The 20,135-nt window shown below is 34.2% G+C and overlaps 1 protein-coding gene across 5 annotated transcripts in view; it reads left to right on the forward strand.

Moving 5' to 3' along the window:
- LOC141569638 (lysine-specific demethylase 6A-like) overlaps positions 1 to 14,299 on the forward strand; it is a 162,337-nt gene extending 148,038 nt beyond the window's left edge. For 2 of the 5 annotated variants that reach the window (XM_074323718.1, XM_074323719.1), the window contains 2 exons: positions 15 to 395; positions 12,717 to 14,299. In XM_074323718.1, the coding sequence (XP_074179819.1) occupies positions 15 to 395; positions 12,717 to 13,517 (1,182 nt within the window). In that variant the 3' untranslated portion in view covers positions 13,518 to 14,299. The remainder of the gene's footprint in view (positions 1 to 14; positions 396 to 12,716) is intronic. The other 3 variants (XM_074323721.1, XM_074323722.1, XM_074323720.1) reach the window with 2 other exon arrangements.
- The last annotated feature ends 5,836 nt before the right edge of the window (positions 14,300 to 20,135 follow it).

Genomic DNA, 20,135 nt, shown 5'->3' on the forward strand with positions numbered 1-20,135 from the left:
TTCTGTTTTTTAAGATGAGACAAACAGGACAAACTACTGGAATTCCTAAAGGGGCAATAGCTGAGTCATCACTGCCTACAAACTCTGTCTCTAGCCAGCAACCATATTCTGCTCTGCCCAGAGTATCTAGTGTCTCTCAGCCTGAAGTTCGCTCTGCTTGTTTTGAAAAGCCTTTGTCCAGTGGACCTTTTTCTGCAGGCTATGTTCCTTATGGCACACCAAAAACACTAGCGAGTGCAGGCACTATTTTGGTAGGCAATAATTATGTAACAGGAAGTGGAAGTAATGGAAATGTGCCTTACCTGCAGCAAAACACACTCACTCTACCTCATAACTGCACAAACCTGACCAGCGCAGAAGAGCCATGGAGAAAACAGCTATCTGACTCTGCTCAGGTAAAAGAAAGCTTAGCTGCTTTTTTTGCTCTTACGTTTTAATTTATCTTTGACTTGTGTACATTTTGACAAGAAGAAATATTTAAGGATTATTTTTATTTTTAAGACTGATTTTAAATAATTCATAATATAACAATTGTAAGTTTTATATTAGTACTACATTGTAAATCAAATCTGTGCACATGAGTGTACTTAATTATCCAATATAAATTAATGTACATATAAGCTATGTTAAATAGTAAGGAAATAAAGGCAAAGAAAAAAAGGGAAAATGACATCCTTAAAATTCCGCCAAAATTCCATTGCTGATTAATTAAGGTACCATGATTATATTTTAATATTTGCAATTAAGTAGTATCTGCAAATATTCCCTGCGTAAGTTCAATGCTATTCCAAGTGTTGAGCATTTATTTTAATGACATTAAAAGACTAGTGAAATTTCACTTAGCATAAATTACAATAAAGGTTGACCTGCACGATGGAGGAGGAAGTTGGTTACGAAAAGCAGGACATTAAAATCTCAGAAAATTAAGAGAATTTGGAAAGGGAAGGGACAGGTCAAATGTTGTAGCTTAGTTAATGGGGAGAGGGCAAAATGCGAGGCTTAAAGGAAGGGCTTGTTTATCCTGAGGGCAAATTGGAGCCAAAGGATTTTTGATGTAGAGATGGGAAATTCTGGAACAGCCTCTTTTTAAAATTTTGTTAATTAATAGAGTACATTTTAGATCACTTGAGCTTTATAGAAAATTGAGCAGGCAAAGAATGTTCTCAGAACTTCAGTCACCCATGGTTTCCCCTGAGCATCTTGTAGTAGTGTGGTACATCAGTTACTATATTATTAACTAAATCCTATAACTTACATAGTAATTCACTTCTTTGTGTTGTACATTGTATTGGTTTTAAAAGCATGTAATGAGATGGATCGATCTTTACAGTATCAGACAAAGTAAAATTCACTGTCCTAAACATACCATACCCTCCTATTTATTCCCCCTTGGTAACCCTGAACCTGTGGCAATCATAAATCTTTTTATTGTCTATATTGTTGCCTATTCCATATTGTTATAGTTGAAATCATACAGTATGTATCTTTCTTAGAATGGCTTCTTTCACTTGCTAATGGGCATTTAGTTTCCTCCACGTCTTTCCTTGACATACAGGTTTTTATTTTTAATCACTGAATGATATTCCATGTGTGGATTTACCAGAGTTTGTCTGTTCACTTAGTAAAGGACTTCTTTACTAAGTGAACAGACAAATGCTATTTCCACATTTAAAAAAAGAAAAATTATTAGTTTCAGGTGTACAAAACAATGTAATAGTTAGACATCTACACCCCTCACAAAGTGATAACCTCCCTCCCCCAATCTACTACCCCTCTGACATCGTATATAGCTGTTACAGTTCTGTTAAATCTGTTCCCTGTGCTGTACTCCACATGCTGTGACTATAAATATATAATTATAGTGGACATTCATTATTATTCAGCTTCAGTTTCAGGTGTATTTTCCACATTTTTGCAGTTATGAACAAAACTACTATGAACATCACAAGTTTGTACAGACATAACTTCAACTTAATTGGATAAAAATTTAGGAGCATGGTTGCTGGCTTATATGGTAAGAGTAGGTTCAGTTTTGTATGAAGATAACCACTTTGCATTCCTACCCACAGTGACTGAGGCTTCTTTTTGTTCTAGGTTATCCCACCATTTCAAGCAGATATAAACAAAGTACTGTAAAGGCTGGGTGGTTTATAAACAAGAGAAATTTATTTCTCACAGTGTAAAGGCTGAGAAGTCCAAGGTCAAGGCAAATTTGTTATCTGTTGAGGGTCCTCTTGTTTCATACTTGGCTGACTACTCATGTTGTCTTGATATGGCAGAAGGAACAAGGGAGCTTTCTGGGGTCTTTTTAATAAAGGCAATAATGCCTTTCTTGTGGGTTCTGTCTTCCAGACATAATCACTTCCCAAAGGCCCCACCTCCACATACCGTCACATTGAGGATTAAATTTCAAAATACAAACTTTAGGGGGATAGTTAATGCCCTCAGTACTTTGGATATTAGTAATTCTAAGAGGGATGTAGTGGTATTTCATTGTTTTAATTTACAATTGTATAGTGATTTTTGGGAGCATTTTTTCATATGCTTGTTTGCCATTTGTGTGTATTCCTTGGTCGCGTGTTGAAAAGATCTTTGTCCCATTTTTTAATCTGGTTGGTTGTTTTCTTATTGTTGGGTTTTACGAGTTGTTTTACTATATTTTGGGTAACAGTCTGTAATCATATATACTGGGGTGCCAAAAAAAATGTATACAAGTGGACACTTTGGTCAACATTGCTCAAGCAGTAGTTTGCCGTCATCAGAAGTACCTGGATGCTGATGGGAACCACTTTGAGCACCTCTTGTAGTTGCAGAAGGCAAACGGGACTTGTAGTCATCTTTTGTTATTGGTATATATTATTACAACTTTAATATGGTTTTCCTTTCTTAAAATTGTGTATACATATTTTTGGCACCCTCTATATCTTTTGTAAGTATTGTCTCCCAGTTTGCCAAAAAAGATCGTATCTTTTATGATCATTCCTTAGAAGTTGTATCTAGAAAGTCATCACCAAGCCCAAGATCTCTAGCTTTTCCCGTGTGTTAATTTCTAGGAGTTTCCTACTTTTGCATTGTACATTTAGGTCTATGATTCACTTTAAGTTAATTTTTTGCCAGGTTTCATTTTTTGAATGTGTATTCCCAGTTGTTCCAAGACCATTTGTTGGCAAGACAAACTCTGCTCCATTGTATTACCCTTGCTCTATTATCAAAGATCAGATGGGCCTATTTCTGTGCTATGTATTTTGTTCCATTGATCAATTTGTCCATTTATTTTGCTAATACGTTGTTGCCTTGGTTAATACAACTTTATTCTCTTTCTCGTGTCACCCTCCAACGTTATACTTCTCCTTCAAAATTGTCTTGGCCATTTTGGGTCTATTGTCTATCTGTATAAACTTGACAGTCACTCTGTCAACATCAGTAAGAATGCTGGGATTTTTATTTGAAGGCATTGACTCTGTATATCAAGTTTGTAAGAGCTGACATCTTACTATACATTGGTCTTCTTACCAATGAGCATGGAATATATCTCCAGTTATTTAGTTCTTTGATTTCTTTCGTCAGAGTTTTGTAGTTTTCTTAGTATAGATCATGAACAGGTTGTAATAGGTTTATCTCTAAATATTTCATTTTGGGGAGTGTGCTATTATAAATGGTATTGTGATTTTAATTTAAAATCTCATTGCTTGTATAGGAAAATGGTTGTCTTTTATATATTGTCTGTGTGTCGTGCAACCTTTCTATATTGCTTATTAAGTCTAGGAGATTTTTGTTGGTTTTTATTTTTTACATGGGCAATTATGTCACCTCGACCGAAGAGAGTATTCTTCTTCCTTTTTAACCTGTGTGTGTGTGTGTGTGTGTGTGTGTGTGTGTGTGTGTGTGTGTGAATGAGGTCTGATAGTTAAGATCGCGAACTTGCCCCGGTGGGCTTACATTGCAGCCCTGTACAAACAGCTTGGCAAGATTTCATAAGCTTGGTATATCAGTGTCTCACAGCTGTGTTCATGTCGACGTGTGGTGGTGTCTCGCTGAGTGGCGTTCATTATTGTTGTATATTTTTGTGTGCCTTCACAAGAACATCTGACCTTGAATTAGAACAGCGAACAAACATTACATTTCTTTGTTAAAATTGGCAAGAGTGGAAGTGAAATCAGGGACATTTACAATTGTATAGTGTCCAAGTTTATGGGGATAATGCATGAAGAAAACGGCAGTGTACAGATGGATTAACCATTTTCCTGAGTGGAGAGAACATGCCACTGATGAAGAGAGGTCAGGGTGGCTAGTAATGAGCAGAATTGATGGAAACATTGCAGAAATTCATTGAATTGTGCGTCAGAATCATCGGCTGACTGTGAGAAGCATAGCAGACCAAGTAAACATCGATAAATAGGAATATCCTAACTGCAAGTCTTGGCATGAGAACGATGTGTGCAAAAATGGTCCCGAAGAAGCTCACCGATGAACAAAAGCAAAGGAGAGTCAGAATTTGCCAATCTTGCCAACCTTTAGAGAGGAAGACGATGTTTTGGGCTGGGTTATCACTGGTGATGAAACATGGGTGTACCAATACAACCCTGAAACAAAGTGTCAAAGTGCACAATGGAAGTCAGCCACTTTCTCCACGACCGAAAAAGTTCCATCAGTCCAAATCAAGGGTCAAAATGATTTTGCTAACCTTTTTTTATATCAGAGGGATTACTCATTATGAATTTGTACCAACTGGACAAACAGTTAAACAAGTTTACTATTTAGAATGTTGAAAAGACTACGGGAAAACGTTAGATGAAAACGACTTGGATTTTTCACCAGCAATTTGTGGCTCTTGCATCACAACAATGCACCAGCTCACACGGCGCTGTCTGTGAGGGAATTTGTAGCCAGTAAACAAATAACTGCATTGGAACACCTGCCCCACCACCTGGTCTGGCCCCCAATGACTTCTTTCTTTACCCAAAGATAAAGGAAATATTGAAAGGAAGACATTTTGATGACATGCAGGACGTCAAAGGTAATAACGACGACAGTTCTGATGCCATTCCAGAAAAAGAGTTCCAAAATTACTTTGAGGGATGGACTAGGCTCTGGCATTAGTGCATAGCTTCTCAAGGGTAGTACTTCAAATGTGACCGTAATGATTCATATTCAGCAATAAGGCATGTAGCAGTTTTTCTAGGATAGTTCGCGAACTTAATTGTCAGACCGGGGGGAGAGGGAGAGAGAGAGCAAGAGAGACATACAGAGGGTGGCAAAAAAAAATGTACACACATGGCTTATATTCATCTTTTGTTATCGGTATATATTATTACAATTTTAATACAGTTTTTTCATTTCTTAAAATGTGTATACATTTTTTGGTGCTGTACACACACGCATGTAGTATTGACAGTGAAGTTCATGACCTTATCCAAGAAAACATGCTACATACCTCACTGCTGAATATCACTACCGTCACCTTCCAAGTACTTCCCTTTGGGAAGCGCCTAGTCCACCCTTGAAAGCAGTTTTCGATCTCTTTCCGGAATGGCCATCAGAGCTGTCCTCGTGTTAACCTTGATGTCATCAAAATGTTGAATCAAAATTTGAATGTCATCAAAATGTCTTCCTTTCAATATTTCCTTTCTCTTCGGTAAAGAAATAAGTCACTGGGGGCCAGATCAGTTGAGTAGGGAGGGTGTTCCAATACAGTTATTTGTTTACTGGCTAAAAACTCCCTCACAGACAGTGACGTGTGAGCTGGTGCGTTGTCGTGATGCAAGAGCCATGAATTGCTGGCAAAATGTTCAGGTCGTCTAACCTTTCCACGCAGCCTTTTCAGCACTTCCAAATAGTAAACTTAGTTAACTGTTTGTCCAGTTGGTACAAATTCTTCTTGAATAATCCCTCTGATATCAAAAAAGGTTAGCAACATCATTGCAACATGTTCACGAACTTAATTGTCAGACCTTGTCAGACATATTGTTTTATTTACTTAGCTTGACTTTGAATAAGATGCTGAAAAGAGTGGCGAAAGGAAATATCCTAGATTTGTCCCTGCACTTCTTAGGGAATGCCTTGAGTTTCTCACCCTTAAATATGATGTTAGGTGTAAGTTTTTTTGTAGATATTTTTATAAAGTGGAGGAAGTTCCTCTGTATTTCTACTTCACTAAGAGTAATCTTATTATGCATGGGTATTTTTTTATTTTATCACGTTTTTTTCCTACATCTGTTTTTATGATCATGTGATATTTCTTTTTTAATCTGTTGATGGGCTGTTAAGAGTTAAATCAGGCTTGCATACGTAGGATGCATCCCACTTGGTCATGATGTGTAATTCTTTTATACATAGTTGGATTGGCTTTGCTGATTATGTTGTTGAGGAATTTGGCATCTATGTTAATGAGATAGCTTGATCAGTAGTTTTTTGCCCTTATAATGTGTTGTAAGTTTGGTTTTTATATTAGGTAATCATTATCTCGGCCTCATAGTATAGTTATGAAATGTTCCCTCTGCTTCTGTTTTCTGGAACAGATTGTAGAGCATTGGCACAATTTCTTGCTTAAATATTTGGGTGGAACTCAAAAGTGTTTGATAGAATACATGGAGAAAACTCTTCTGGGTGTGATGGTACCTTCTTTTGTGAATTTATTAATTGTTGATTGTTTTTTTAATAGTTATAGGCATAGTCAGATTATTTCTTTCTCCTGGTGTTTTTCTTTTGGTAGATTTGGTTTTTCAAGGTATTGGTCTATTGCATAGGTTATCAAATTTGTGGGCACAGAGTTGACTTTAGTGTGCATGTATTAACCTTTAATGACTATGGGATATGTAGTGACGTCCCATCTTCTATTTCTAAATAGCAATTTGTGTCCTTTGTTTTTTTTTCCCCATTTAGCCGGGCTTTGCCAGTTATATTCATCTTGCTGATTGATTTCATCCATTTTTTTTTCCTGTTGAATATATTGATTGCTCTGAATTTCCCACCAAGCATTGCTTTGAGTGCATCTCAGAAATTTTAGTAAGTTTTATTTTCATTTTCAAGTTGGGTAGGACAGCTGAGTAGTGTGAACTAGGAATAAATAAATAGCTTTATGAGTTCTGATTAAGAACAGGTAGCCTGACGCTGAAAGATAAAGGAGTTTTCTTTGAGTTAGTCGAAAATCTGTATGAGACTTTTGAATGGGCGAATGGCATGATCCAATTGTTTTTCCCGGGTAGTTTTTTGAGATACATAGTTGTAGGTATCTTATAGTTTATTGAGATACCTACCTACAATTAAATTAACCCATTCGAAATATGTACTTTAAAGTTTTTGTAAATGTGTTTTGTTGTGTGTCTGTTGCCCCAAACCTGTGTTTCGTTCAAGTTAACCCTTGAACAACACAGGTTTGAAATTCACAGGTCCACTTATTTTTGGGTTTTTTCCCAATCATCCGTTCAGTTCAATTAACCAGCCTAAGTTCAATTGATTTGCACTCAGTTTAATTGACCTACAAAGTTCAAACCCAGCTGGTCAGCTGGTGGTTGGGAATCCAAATATGCAGGGGGCCAACTTAAGTTACCATTTTGCAGGTTTTTAATTTCACTAGGGAACACCACTAACCCCTGCATTATTCAAGGGTCAACTGTACTTCTGTAAACCCCAAATTTCTTTGTGATCAGTGGCAAAGAAACCGCATTTCTTTCTCTGCCCCAGGGAGCCACGAATTTGCCTTTGGTCATTAAGATTTACTCTTAAAAGAATTAAAATGAATGTATTCATACCTTTTCTCCCCCTGGCCTTTATTATTGTATTGTATGGATGTATCCCCTTAATTTTAGTCCATTTATTAATTTAGAAATACTTGTGGCTTTTTTGTTTTGATTTTTGTAAATATTATCAGTAGTACTACTGTGCACATTTGTATAAAGTCCTTTCGGTGGATTATGTTTTTATTTCTGTACCTTGGAGTTTTTATCACTGAGTGCAGTTGAAAGAGTCATGTTACAAATGTTAAACTTTTTGCGAACCTTCCAAACTCTTAATCCAAAGTGACTGGATCATTTCACATTCCTGCCGGCTATGTTTAGGTTACACTCACTCTGTGTAGTTGCCAGCAGTTGATATTGATAAGTCTTTGATTCTAGTCATGTTAATGGGTGTTTAATGGTTCATGTTAGTCTTACTTTGTGTTTTTTTAGTAACTAGTAGTTTGTATTTCATTATTTGCTATTTTTTTGTATAGACTTCTCATGATGATGTGAAGTTTTTTCTATATTCTGGGTACAAGTTGGATTTGAGATACAGATTTTGCCAGTATTTTCTCCCAGTCTTTTAATTGAATTTTACTTTTTTAGCAATGTCTTTTGAAATGGAAATACTTAATTTTGCTGAAGATGTTTTATTAAAAAATTTTTTTTATTTAATATGGTTTTGGTATTACATAAGAAATCTATATTTTCTTACAGAATTTTTACAGTTGTTTTCACACTTTTAGTTCTGAGTAATTTTGAATTAAAACTTTGTACACTTTTAAAGGATATCTATTTTGCCTATGATTATCCAGTTATTTCTGCACTATTTACGGAAAACTTTTATCCTTTTTACCCTCCCAGCATTGTCAAAGTTAATTTATCATGTTTTTAAATGATTTTTAGACTATTTTGTTCTACTGATCAATAAAGTTTTTCTTCAAAGTTCTACATAGTTTTGATCAGTGTATGTTTTGAGTAAAATTATATAGCTCAACCGTTTTAATTATTTTCAAAGTTGATTTGATAACAGTATGTTCTTTGTATCTTCATATAATTTTTAGTCTCAGCATGTCAATTTGTACCAAAAATGCCTACTGGCATTTAATACGGATTGTATAGTATGTACAAATCAGTTTGGGTGCAAATTGCCATATTTATAACATTGATTTTTCTAAACCATGAATGTATTATTTCTTTCTGCATTTACTTGTCTTTTAATTTCTCTCAGACATGTTTTATGTGGTTTTGAATAGAATTAATGTTCTTAATTTATATTCAGAATGTTTCTTCTTGTCAGAATATAGAAATATAATTAACTGCATAACTTGAGACCTTACTCTTCCATTGGTTTTCTATTTCATTGATTTTTCTTCTGATCTGTATTATTTTTTTCCTTGTGCTTATATTTAGTTTGGTATTTTCTTTCTAGCTACGTAATGTGGCAGCTTACTTGGCTGATCTTAGTTAGACCTTTCTTTGAAAGTGTGTTTCAAGTTGTAAGTAACTTAAGTACTGTTTTAAACATAAATTTTGATGTTATGTTTTGATTATCTTCCAATTTCCTAATTTCTATTGTTGATTTCTTAATTTGACCCATGAGATTCTGTTATTTTTCCAAAATGTGGGTACTTTTAAACTTTTATTGTTTTTTATCTTATGTAATTCCATTTTGTTCAGGGAATTTTGTTTTTGTTTGATTTAAATTTTTATAATTTCATTGAGACTTATTTTTGCTTTTTAGTCTGGTCTATTATGGACGCTATTTCTTGTGAACTGGGAAGAATATGTATTCTGTTGATGTTGACTATGACAGGTTTCAAATTTTTTTGTATATCCTTGCTTATTTTTTGACTCATTTTTCTATCGTGATTGACAGTTGACTGCTGAAATCTCCAACTATTATTGTTGAATTGTATATTTCTCTTTTACAACTATCATGTTTACTTCATATACCTGGGAGCTTTTATGTGGTGCGTATTTATTTGTATTGTAGGTTTTAAGAAAACGTATAACTTTTTCCATTGAGAAATACCCTTCTTCTCTCATGTTAAATTTTTTCCTATAATGTGTTCTTTGATATTAATGGGCTTAATGTCACCATTCCAACTCTATAGTGCAGTTTGACTGGTATATCATTGTCATTTCCTTAACTTTGAACATTTGTATGTCTTTGAAGATAATTGTCTCTTGCACATAGCGTACAGTTGGACCTTGGGATTTTTAAGGAGTTTGACAAGCTTTGCTTGCCTGGGAGAAATATTAAGTCCATTTGTATGGAATGTAATTTGTAAAATAGTCTAATTTCTCTCCATTTTCTAACTATAATATCTGTTTTCTCTTCTTCCATATTTACTGCCTTTCTTTGTGTTTAGCAGGTACATGTTAGTGTAACTTTGAATTCTTGTTTAACTATAGAATAGTAACTTTCATCCATTTTCTCTTTGTAATCTTTGTGGCATTACTGTTATATGTATTACTTTACATATGTATATGTATATACGTCTAAACCCAATTGCTTTAAACATTCATATATTTGAAAGAAAGGAAATAAAATATGTATATCTACAAAATCTTTTACACTTATTGACATTTAAACATTTCCACTGCTGTTTTCTTTCTTCTGGACCTCAGTTACTATCCGATGTCATTTTCTTTCAGTTAAATGATGTATCAGTCTTTTGTTTATGTTGTACCCCTATGCAAGTTAGTATTTTGTTATTTGTTACACCCCTATGCTAGCTGGTGCTTTTTTAGAAATGTCTTTATTTCACTTTTGTTTTGCTTGTGAGTACTTTAAACGTCATTCCACTGATACCTGGATTGCAGTTTTTATGAGAATTCCCTAGTTTATCATACAACTTTTCCTGTTAATGTGAGGAGTCATTTTCTTTGTTGCTTTTGGAATTTTTCATTGTAGCATTTAGCAGTTTTCTAATCGTTTGTCAGGTATAGTTCTTTTTGTGTTTATTTAGGGTTTCCTTAACTTGAATTTGTAAATTTGATGAAAATTTTCATCAATATGGAATGTGTTCTTCCTTGACTTGTTTGAATACAGTTTTGGCGGGGGAGGGGTGGGAGGTCTGTTTATGTTTCACAGTTTTTTTATAGACTACTGATCCATTTAAAACTGTACTGTAGCCGTTCTGTTTTCTTTTTTCTGAACTTAATTTTTTTTTTCACCTTAGTAACTTGCTTCTTAAGGAATCTGAAACTTGTGGCTCCTTTTTTTGTTTTTATTGTTAGCCTGGTGCCCTAGGATTTTTCTCTTTGTATGTTGTTGATCAGCTAATTATTTGGGCCAAAATTTTGTTCATCGTCCATCATGCTGCCTGTTCAGTGTGGGTTGGTGGTGGTGAGGAACACACTGAAAGTTTCAGTCAGTTCTGAGATCTCCCTTTGCTTTCATTGCACCATAGATTCCCTTAAAAGAATTTATAATTCCAAATACTTTGATCTATAACTAGTAATGTTATAAAATTGTTAGTTTTTCATCGGTTGCTTATTTTGTAATTGTTTAATCTGTAAATTAATTTTGATGGTGATGAAAGAATTTTTGATTTGGCTACCCACACACTTTTTGAATGATATTTTGAGTGCTTGTTAGAATACAGTATTCATTGTTTTGTGATTGTTTTATATAACATGGATTTTATTGTACTTTAATTATCTACACTGTACCTCTTTGAATTCGTGTCATTTTTGATGTGTCTAATACTAAAGTAGATAGCATAAATAATCTGATTAAAAACATTATATTGTTCAAAGTGTTTTAAATGATAAAACTCAATGTCAGAAGCATACTAGAGAATTTTTGATTAGATGATTAAAAGTGACTTTAGTGAATATATATAACTTGTGAGTTCAATTTTTGTAATCTTAAAGATTTTGCCAACAAATTTTATTTCGTCTGATAGCAAAAAGGCTTTCGGACTTGTTACTGAACTAATTATGTAACTCGGAAAGCAGCAATTCTAAAATTTTTTCCTACAGTTTTGAGTTTCCAGTTAGTATGGAGTTTTAAGATAAAAATATGTCTAACTCCTGAGATGTTACTAGTTTTCATATTCTGTTATTAGAGTAGTTTGGAAACTATTAAATTATTTTGTAGTATTCTAATATTTAATCAGTATAAATTAGTTTATTAATTACTTTGTCAGTAAAATAAAACAAGAATCTTAAAGCAATTTGCTACACCAATGACAAATTTCAGGTTAAAATTATTCAATTCATTGTATGTTTTCATTACATGAATTAATTTCTCTGTGACTCTAAAACTTTTTTTATTTTGATAAACCATCAAAATGCTTTAGTAATATCAATATATTGTCCTAATTATGAAATTTGGGGAAAGTGCTGTCTTTCCAAGTCCCTAGTTAAAGACATTGCACTAGAATGTCTTTGGGCTGTGTGGAGAGACCTGGGGACGGTGAAAATCCATATAAGTTATTCCATGAAATATTTTTAGAAATTTCATAGTTTTGACTCTTTGAGGATATCAGCTAAATTTACATTATAAGTTTGCTGGTGATTTTAAAGGTTTAATAAATACATTTTCTATATTGAACTTATAATACTTTGTAAATCAGTGACTTGTTTTATTTAGTTGGTGTTCATGGTGTAATTAACGTATGTATGTTTTTTCATATCTATATTTACTGATACATTTCTCTAAAGGTGAAAATGTATGTATCAGAATTGAACAAAAAAAATCCTAAAGCATTATGTGAAGAAATATTCTGGCGCACTAATAATGGAATCAAATTGAGCAGCTCAGTAATTCTTCCTCAATATGCTAATATCTTTAATCAGTGATTATGGGAATTTAAAAAATAATTTTTAGGATTTGGGATAAATTACATTACACATTTTAGTTTATTTTTGGTAGCTTTGCTTTTATTTGACAATTTGAATCCTCAGTATTGTTCTGAGTTTGTATAATAATAGATTTTTTAAAAATCTTTTTAATTTCTTTATGTTTATCTTTTTTTCTTTTAGGGGCTTCAGAAAGGTCAGAGTTCACATTTGTCAGGACCTAAAGATGAACAATCTCCATTTTCCACTGGGCCTGCCCAGTATCTCCAGGCAGCTAGTACTGGTATTCAGAAACAGACTGGAATTCGAACTATGCCTAGCAATTCAGTAACACAGGGAGACGCTCTCAATCACCTCTCCTCTCATACTGCTACCTCAGGGGGACAACAAGGCATTGCCTTTACCAAAGAGAGCAAATCTTCAGGAAATAGATCTTTGGAGCCTGAAGCAAGCAGGCATGCTGCAGACACACATAATGGCTGTACTATTATTGTCAAGGGACTTTCTAATCATGTTCAGCAGCTGATGACAGAACATGTTTGCAATTCTAACCATGAAGATTGTACATTACCAAATTTATTAATGTCAGACAATCCTCAGATCTCTGCCTTGTTGACTGGAAAAACCAGTGACCGTGTGGGTGCTGGAGCCTGTGACAAGGTCAATAATATTCACCCAGCTATTTATACAAAGACTAATAATTCTTTTGCCTCTTCACCCTCTTCAGTCATTTCCACTGCACCACCTTCTCCAAAACCCACTGAGCAGACAACCACACACAGTGTTACCAGCCTTAACAGTCCTCACAGTGGGTTACACACAATTACTAGAGAAGGGCTAGAGAACTTCCAAAACTCTAAAAAACCAGACCTGCCTCTAATTAACCACAAACCTGGTCCTCGGATAATACCATCAATGTCTGTGTCCATATATTCCAGTTCCACAGAAGTTCTGAAGGCATGCAGGTTAGTATGGGAAAGTTGATCACAAAGTGAAAATCATTGACTACTGTCCAAATCAGAAAATTGAAATTATATTTTCATTTTATAAGAAATAGAAATTATGTAAAAAATGATATAGTCACTATCTAAAATAACAGTTACATAAGAAACTTTGTTAACGCCTCAATATTACGGTTTTACCTTACCAGTGTATCACCATTTTTCTACTACTTGCTTTATTTGAGGGGCCTGTCTCTTTTTAGTGATACTGACCTCTGCTGGTTATCACAGTTACTAGTTTTTCTGTGATGGATCTTTTGCTGGGAATTGAAACTAGAGAATAGGTTAAGTCATATTTGGTAGAAAACAGCAAAGCCTGAAAAACCTTTCTGTTTGCTTTCTTTCTGGGAACATTTTGTGCAACTCTAGAAGAGGTTATAAAATGAGTAGGAAGGATGAGAGGAAAGGCAGGAAGAACTGACAAATGTAACAGACTATCAGCTGCTCTGGGAAAGAGCAGCCATATTCTGCTATTCTAAGAAGAATGGACCTTAGAAATGTGTTTCTTAAATGGGTTTTATTTCCTTCCCCAAAAAAACAAGAATCAAAGAATGAGAAACACTTTCTTTGATTTTATGACACCATATAAATTTCCCCCTCCTGCAGATGCTAATGAACCTATTTTTTGGGGGGGGAAAGAATTATGGATATATAATTCACACGTTACAATTCACTCAAGATGTACAATTCAGTAGTTTTTAGTATATTCCCAGATACATGCAACCATCAGCACAGTCAATTTTACAGCAGTTTTATCACCTCAAAAAGAAGCCTGACATAGTTTTTAAATAGTTTTTTTAAAATTTCCTTAAACATAGTAAAATCTAATCTTCAACTAATCATATACAGAGGATGCCAAAAAGTATATACTATATTTTAAGAAAGAAAAAACTGTATTGAAATTGTAATACTCAATATATACAGATAACAAAAAATGAATACAAGTAATGTCTATACTTTTTTTGGCACCCCCGATATTTTATTTCTCACACTTATTTATAAATGCCTGTATAGGAAACCCAAACTTAAATGATTAAGTAGATTTAAAATGGCAGAAATAAAGACATGAAATGCTATGGTAACATTTTCTAGTACATAGTATTTTTAAAAGATCTTTCTAATTTCAAATTGAAATGAAGTAAAATAGAAAAGAAATACCATATAAGCAGGCAAACTACAGATTATGGTTGATCTACCTTGACTATTTTAATACCAGTTTTGAAGTACAGTGGTAAAAGCAGTTCTTGTTTAATGACAATATAAATCTCCTTCTCAAACAGGTAGTTTTCATATGTTTCTTCGCTATGACTGTATCTAAAACTTGATTAGACTTTGTGGTACTTAGGCATCGTGACTCAGCCATTAAATGTGTCCTAGACAAACTCCTAAAATAAAAGAAATTTTGAAATTTTTATACAGTTTGTACAGGCAGCAAACGGGTAGAGTAATGGAGTGATAAGAATTAATTTTGTGTGAACTCTATACAATTAAGTAAAACAGGTACATTTCATCTTTCTTAATGGAATAAATTATCTTTTTATCTCGTTTTTGAAATGTATATACACATTCACTTCAAGGTAAAATACATTCTTAGAGATTTATTTTTTGATCAGAAACAACTAAAAAGACTTTTGCCTTATTACAGAGAGTAATTTTATTTTTAAAAGTTGGAAATATCTTTAAAATACCATACATAGCTGTGGTTATATGGCTTTTCCAGTGAATAGAGGTACAATGGAAGATGTACATGTGCCTACCCCCAATACCTTATAATCCGCAAAAATCAGAAAGGGAAAAACAAAGAATTAAAAAAACAAAACAAAAAAACAAGAACACAGAAGAGAAAATAACAGAACAGTTTCTGAGAGTGGAGGATAAAATTATTCTGAGGCTTATTAACGAAAGAATCAAGACTGCAAATGGTAACTATCATGTGAAGACCAATTGTGATAGTTGATACTGGCTTTTTCTAGGCAGAACTCTGATTGATTTTAATGCAAGAAAACATCAAAAGTTAACATCCTTTGTTAAGAAGCTGTTTGAGGAAAGAAACCTGAATTGTGTATGAGTTTATATATGTAGCGCCTTTCATTTTTTTGTTGTAGTAACTGATGTGTTTCAAATAAATTTAAGTGAGCTGTTTTTTAAACAATTTTTACATAGTAATGAATTTCTCCAATAAGGTTAAGGATTGAGAGGAGGCTTTCAGAATGATACAGTTAATCTTTCTGAACTATACTTTTTTTCAACTTCACTTCTTTGCTACATTGAATAATTAATGGACACTTCGCTATTTACATTTCATCTTTTTCTGTTGTCATCAGCCCTATCCTTCTGCATTTGGACTGATGTTACATATTTTAACAGAGAAAAACTCATGGTTCCTTTCCGTTGATAACATAACAGGCCTCCATAGAGATACTGCAGGTTTGGTTCCAGAACACCACAGTAAAGCAAACCCTGAAAACTACTTGTTTTCTAGTTCATATAAAATTTATGTTTACACATTATACTATAGTATGTTAAATATGCAGTTGCACTACTTTTAAAAAAAATGTACATACTTTAATTTAAAATACTTACTGCTAAAAATAGCTGACCATCGTCTCAGCCTGCAGTGACTTATAATCTTTCTGATGGTGGAGGGGAACGTCTTGCCTCCATGTTGATGGCTGCTGACTGATCAGGTTGGTCAATGAAGGTTGAGGTTGCTGTGGTAATTTCTTGGGACAGTGGTGAAGTCTGCCTTATCAGTTGACTCTTCCTTTCACAAACGATTTCTCTGTGCATGCGATGCTGTTAGGTAGCATTCTACCCACAGTAGAACTTCTTTCAAAATTGCAGTTAATTCTAAAACCCTGCCACCACTGCTCTATCAACTACGTTTATGTACTATTCTGAATTCTCATTGTCATTTCAACAGTCTTCACAGCATCTTCACTAGTAATAGCTTCCATCTTAAGCAACTATTTTCTTTGCTCATCCATAAGAAGTAACGCCTTCAGTAGTAACCGTCTGCTGAGGTCTCGAACCCCTCAACGTCATCCTGAGGGTTGCAGTCAACTTCCCAATCTCCTGTTAAGGTGGATATTTTGACCTCTTCCCATGCACCACACATGTTCTTAATGGCATCTAGAATGGTGAGTTCTTTCCAGAAGGTTTTCAATTTTCTTTACGCAGATCCATAAGAAGAATCACCATCTATGGCAGATATCATGTTACGATACGTGTTTCTTAAATAATAAGCTTGAATGCTGAAATTGCTCCTTGGTCCATGGGCTACAGCATGGATATTGTGTTAGCAGGCATGAAAACGACATTAATCGCATTGAGCCTCTCCATCAGAGAGAGCTCCTGGGTGACCAGGTGCACTGTCAATGAGCAGTAATGTTTTGAAGGAGTCTTCCTCTGAGCAGTAGGTCTCAAAGGTGGATTCACAATATTTAGTAAACCATGTTGTAAACAGATGTGCTGTCATCCAGCCTTTGTTGTTCTGCCTACGGCCTACAGAGCACAGCAGAGTAGAGTCAGCATAATTCTTAAGGACCGAAGATATTTGTAACGGAAAATGAGTTTGGCTCCAACCTAACGTCCCCAGGTGCATGCCCCTAAAAAGACAGCCAGCCTGCCCCACGAAGCTTTGAAGCCAGGCACCGCCTCTCCTCTCTAGCTGTGAGCAGCATCCGAGATGGCCTCTTCTTCCAATATGAGGCTAGGCTGTTTGATCTGCACTGAAAATCCGGTGTTTTGTGTCGCCACCTTCATTACTTATCTTAGCTAGATCTTCTGGATAAGTAGCTGCAGCTTCTCCATCAGCACTTGCTGCTTCACCTTGTATTTTCACGTGCGTAAGGCGGCGTCTTTCCTAAACCTCGTGAGCCAAACTCTGCTAGCTTCCAACATTTCTTCTGCAGCTTCCTCACCTCGCTCAGCCTTCATAGAACTTGCTCTGGGAATGTTGTGACTGTCTGATGTCTTGTCCAGACCACTGAGACTTCCTCCGTTGCAGCAGTAAGGCTGTTTTGTTCCTTTATCATTCCTGTGTTCACGGGAGTAGCACTTTTAATTTCCTTCAACAACTTGTCTCTTGCATTCACAGCCTGATTCTTTGGTGCAAGAGGCCTAGCTTTTGGCCTATCTTGGCTTTTCATGTGCCCTCTTCTACAAGCTGAACTATTTCTAGCTACTGAGTTAGTGAGAGATGAGCCACTCTTTGTTTCTCTTGAACCCTTAGGCCCATTACTCATGGGCCTAATTTCAATACCATGTCTCAGAGAATAGGGAAGGTCTAGTACAGAAGCCAGATGAGGAAATGGCCAGTTCGTGAAAGTCCTCTTTCATGAACATCTTTATTTCATCCTCCATCATGACAATGCTCCATGTCACACATTGCTTCTGGTCCAGTAATTTCTGTGAAATACAAACATTATGGTGTGTACTCGTACAACTTATTCACTGCATCTGGCACCAAATGACTTATGGCTCTTCTCCAAAGTCAAAATGATTCAGGACATCAAGGCAGCTACGACAGTGCAACTAAAGACACTGACGAAAGAGGACTTCCAGAACTGCTTCAGAAAGTGGCAAGAATGATGGGATAAGTGTATTTGAAGTAAGGGGAGTACTTTGATAGAGATTAAGGGTAATGTGTCTTTTACTGCGATAGATTTTTTCTTAATTTAAACTTTTTCTGTATTCTCTGATCATACCTTATAAGCCTGTACATTACTTGTTTTATGAAAATTTTATAGCTTCTGACTTGAAACTCTTGGGTAGAGATGTATTAAGGAACTGCTTTATATGATTTTATTGTTATTATTCTGAGTTTTTTCTTATGTTTACGTTCCTCGAGGGACAGTTATTTTTTAAGTATTTTATGATGGTTGCTGTTATAGCATCTTTGCTTCTTTTAAAAGATTTTAAAATGTAATTCCAGCGTTTAAGTGATTGAATTGGTTTTGGCTCCCTTGCCAATGCCTCATTCTTTTTTCAAATTTAGATATTTATACTCTTCATTGCCTGACTTCTGTATATCCATATATTTTACCCTACTATAGAACTGGAGCTATTACAGAGGCAGAATCTAATAGCTGTCAGTTCTGTTACTAGTCATTTTTCCTATCGAATATGGTAAATATGCTTAAACTTTGTTGCCACATTAAATTGGTGTAAAAACCATTTCAAGTACAATTAAATACTTGATCCTTATTTTCGGTGTCCAAAAATACTGTTTGTGTTATATATGGTATCATGTCTCGCTCTCAGAAACAACCTTTGTATTCAAGCTAAATTATATTTTGTGTAAAATATAGACCGATATACATAATTAATTATGCAGCCAATTCTTTATTATAAAGAGTTTATTACTAACACTTATTACCTTGGCCTAATAATGTAGATACTTTGAATTGTTTGGTTCCCAGCTTCAGACAGGTATTTTTACTTGTTAAATATAAAACTTCTGTGTAATTGAAATTAAATTTAATTTATAAGTTAGGATCAATTTTATAGTTTAAAATGTTTAGATGTGTTATATCTAATTGTAAACATAAAGGTCATTAGACTTTGTGGACAGATATTGAAACTGCACATTGCTTTAGCATTTAACCTAATTAGCAAATTGTAAAATTTTAATGGAATACGTATTTGCACATCCTTTTATTTAAAATAAGAAAATTCAGTAATTTTAAACCTATACTTCATAACTATAGATTCCATCACAAGTTCTTTGTTACAGTTAAAATGTAGGGCATACACACTAGGGGCTATTTAATATTTCGTTTCAAGCTTGTCTTTAGTCCTACTAAGCAGTCCTCACGAGTTGTTCTTCTCTTTCACAAAAATAAAAACTAAATAAACAATAATAATTTTGCTTTGGTTTTTGTTATATAATCGGATATTTTTAAAGTTAACAGTTTGTTATGAAGTAAATGCAGTTACTGATGAATATTTTACTTTCCAAAATAGTTTTTAGATTTCTTGTCTGAAATTTTAATATTTTTAAGAGCTCTCTTTCTTATATATTTTAATACCTTGATTGCTCTTCGATTCGAATAATGGGATACAAATGATTCCAAAGGATTAACAATTTTCAGTATTTGTTGTCTTTGTTAAAATGTTAAATATTTAGAAATGTGTATCTCATGTTCTTTTACTTAAAAATTTTTTGACTTTGGCAGTAATTTTCTTGCATTTTTAATAATTTATTCAAATATGATACCTCATCAAATATCACAACTTTAAAGGAAAAATGTTAATCATAACACTATTTAGTAATGATTATGTACAATGTGAGAATTCATAGCTAATATACACATCACTTAAAAATTACCATCTACAAAATTCGGTAAAATGGAGTCGTGATGAATATTAGTCAGGGAGTTGCACAGAGAATCATTTCTGAGAATAGAGAACAATTGGCCTTCCTAGATTTTATAGTTGTCTCAAAGGTATTCTGGATATGAATAAGATGTGTAGAAAAAGAGAGAGAAATATTACTGTGAAATTATTACTAGTAGCTAAACTTTTTTGGCTCAAGTTATTGTTTTAACATTAAATGTAGGAAATCTACGGGTTAAACACATTGAGAAATTTGGAGTTC

This window comes from Rhinolophus sinicus, chromosome X (assembly GCF_036562045.2).
Source record: "Rhinolophus sinicus isolate RSC01 chromosome X, ASM3656204v1, whole genome shotgun sequence".
NCBI lineage: Eukaryota > Metazoa > Chordata > Mammalia > Chiroptera > Rhinolophidae > Rhinolophus > Rhinolophus sinicus.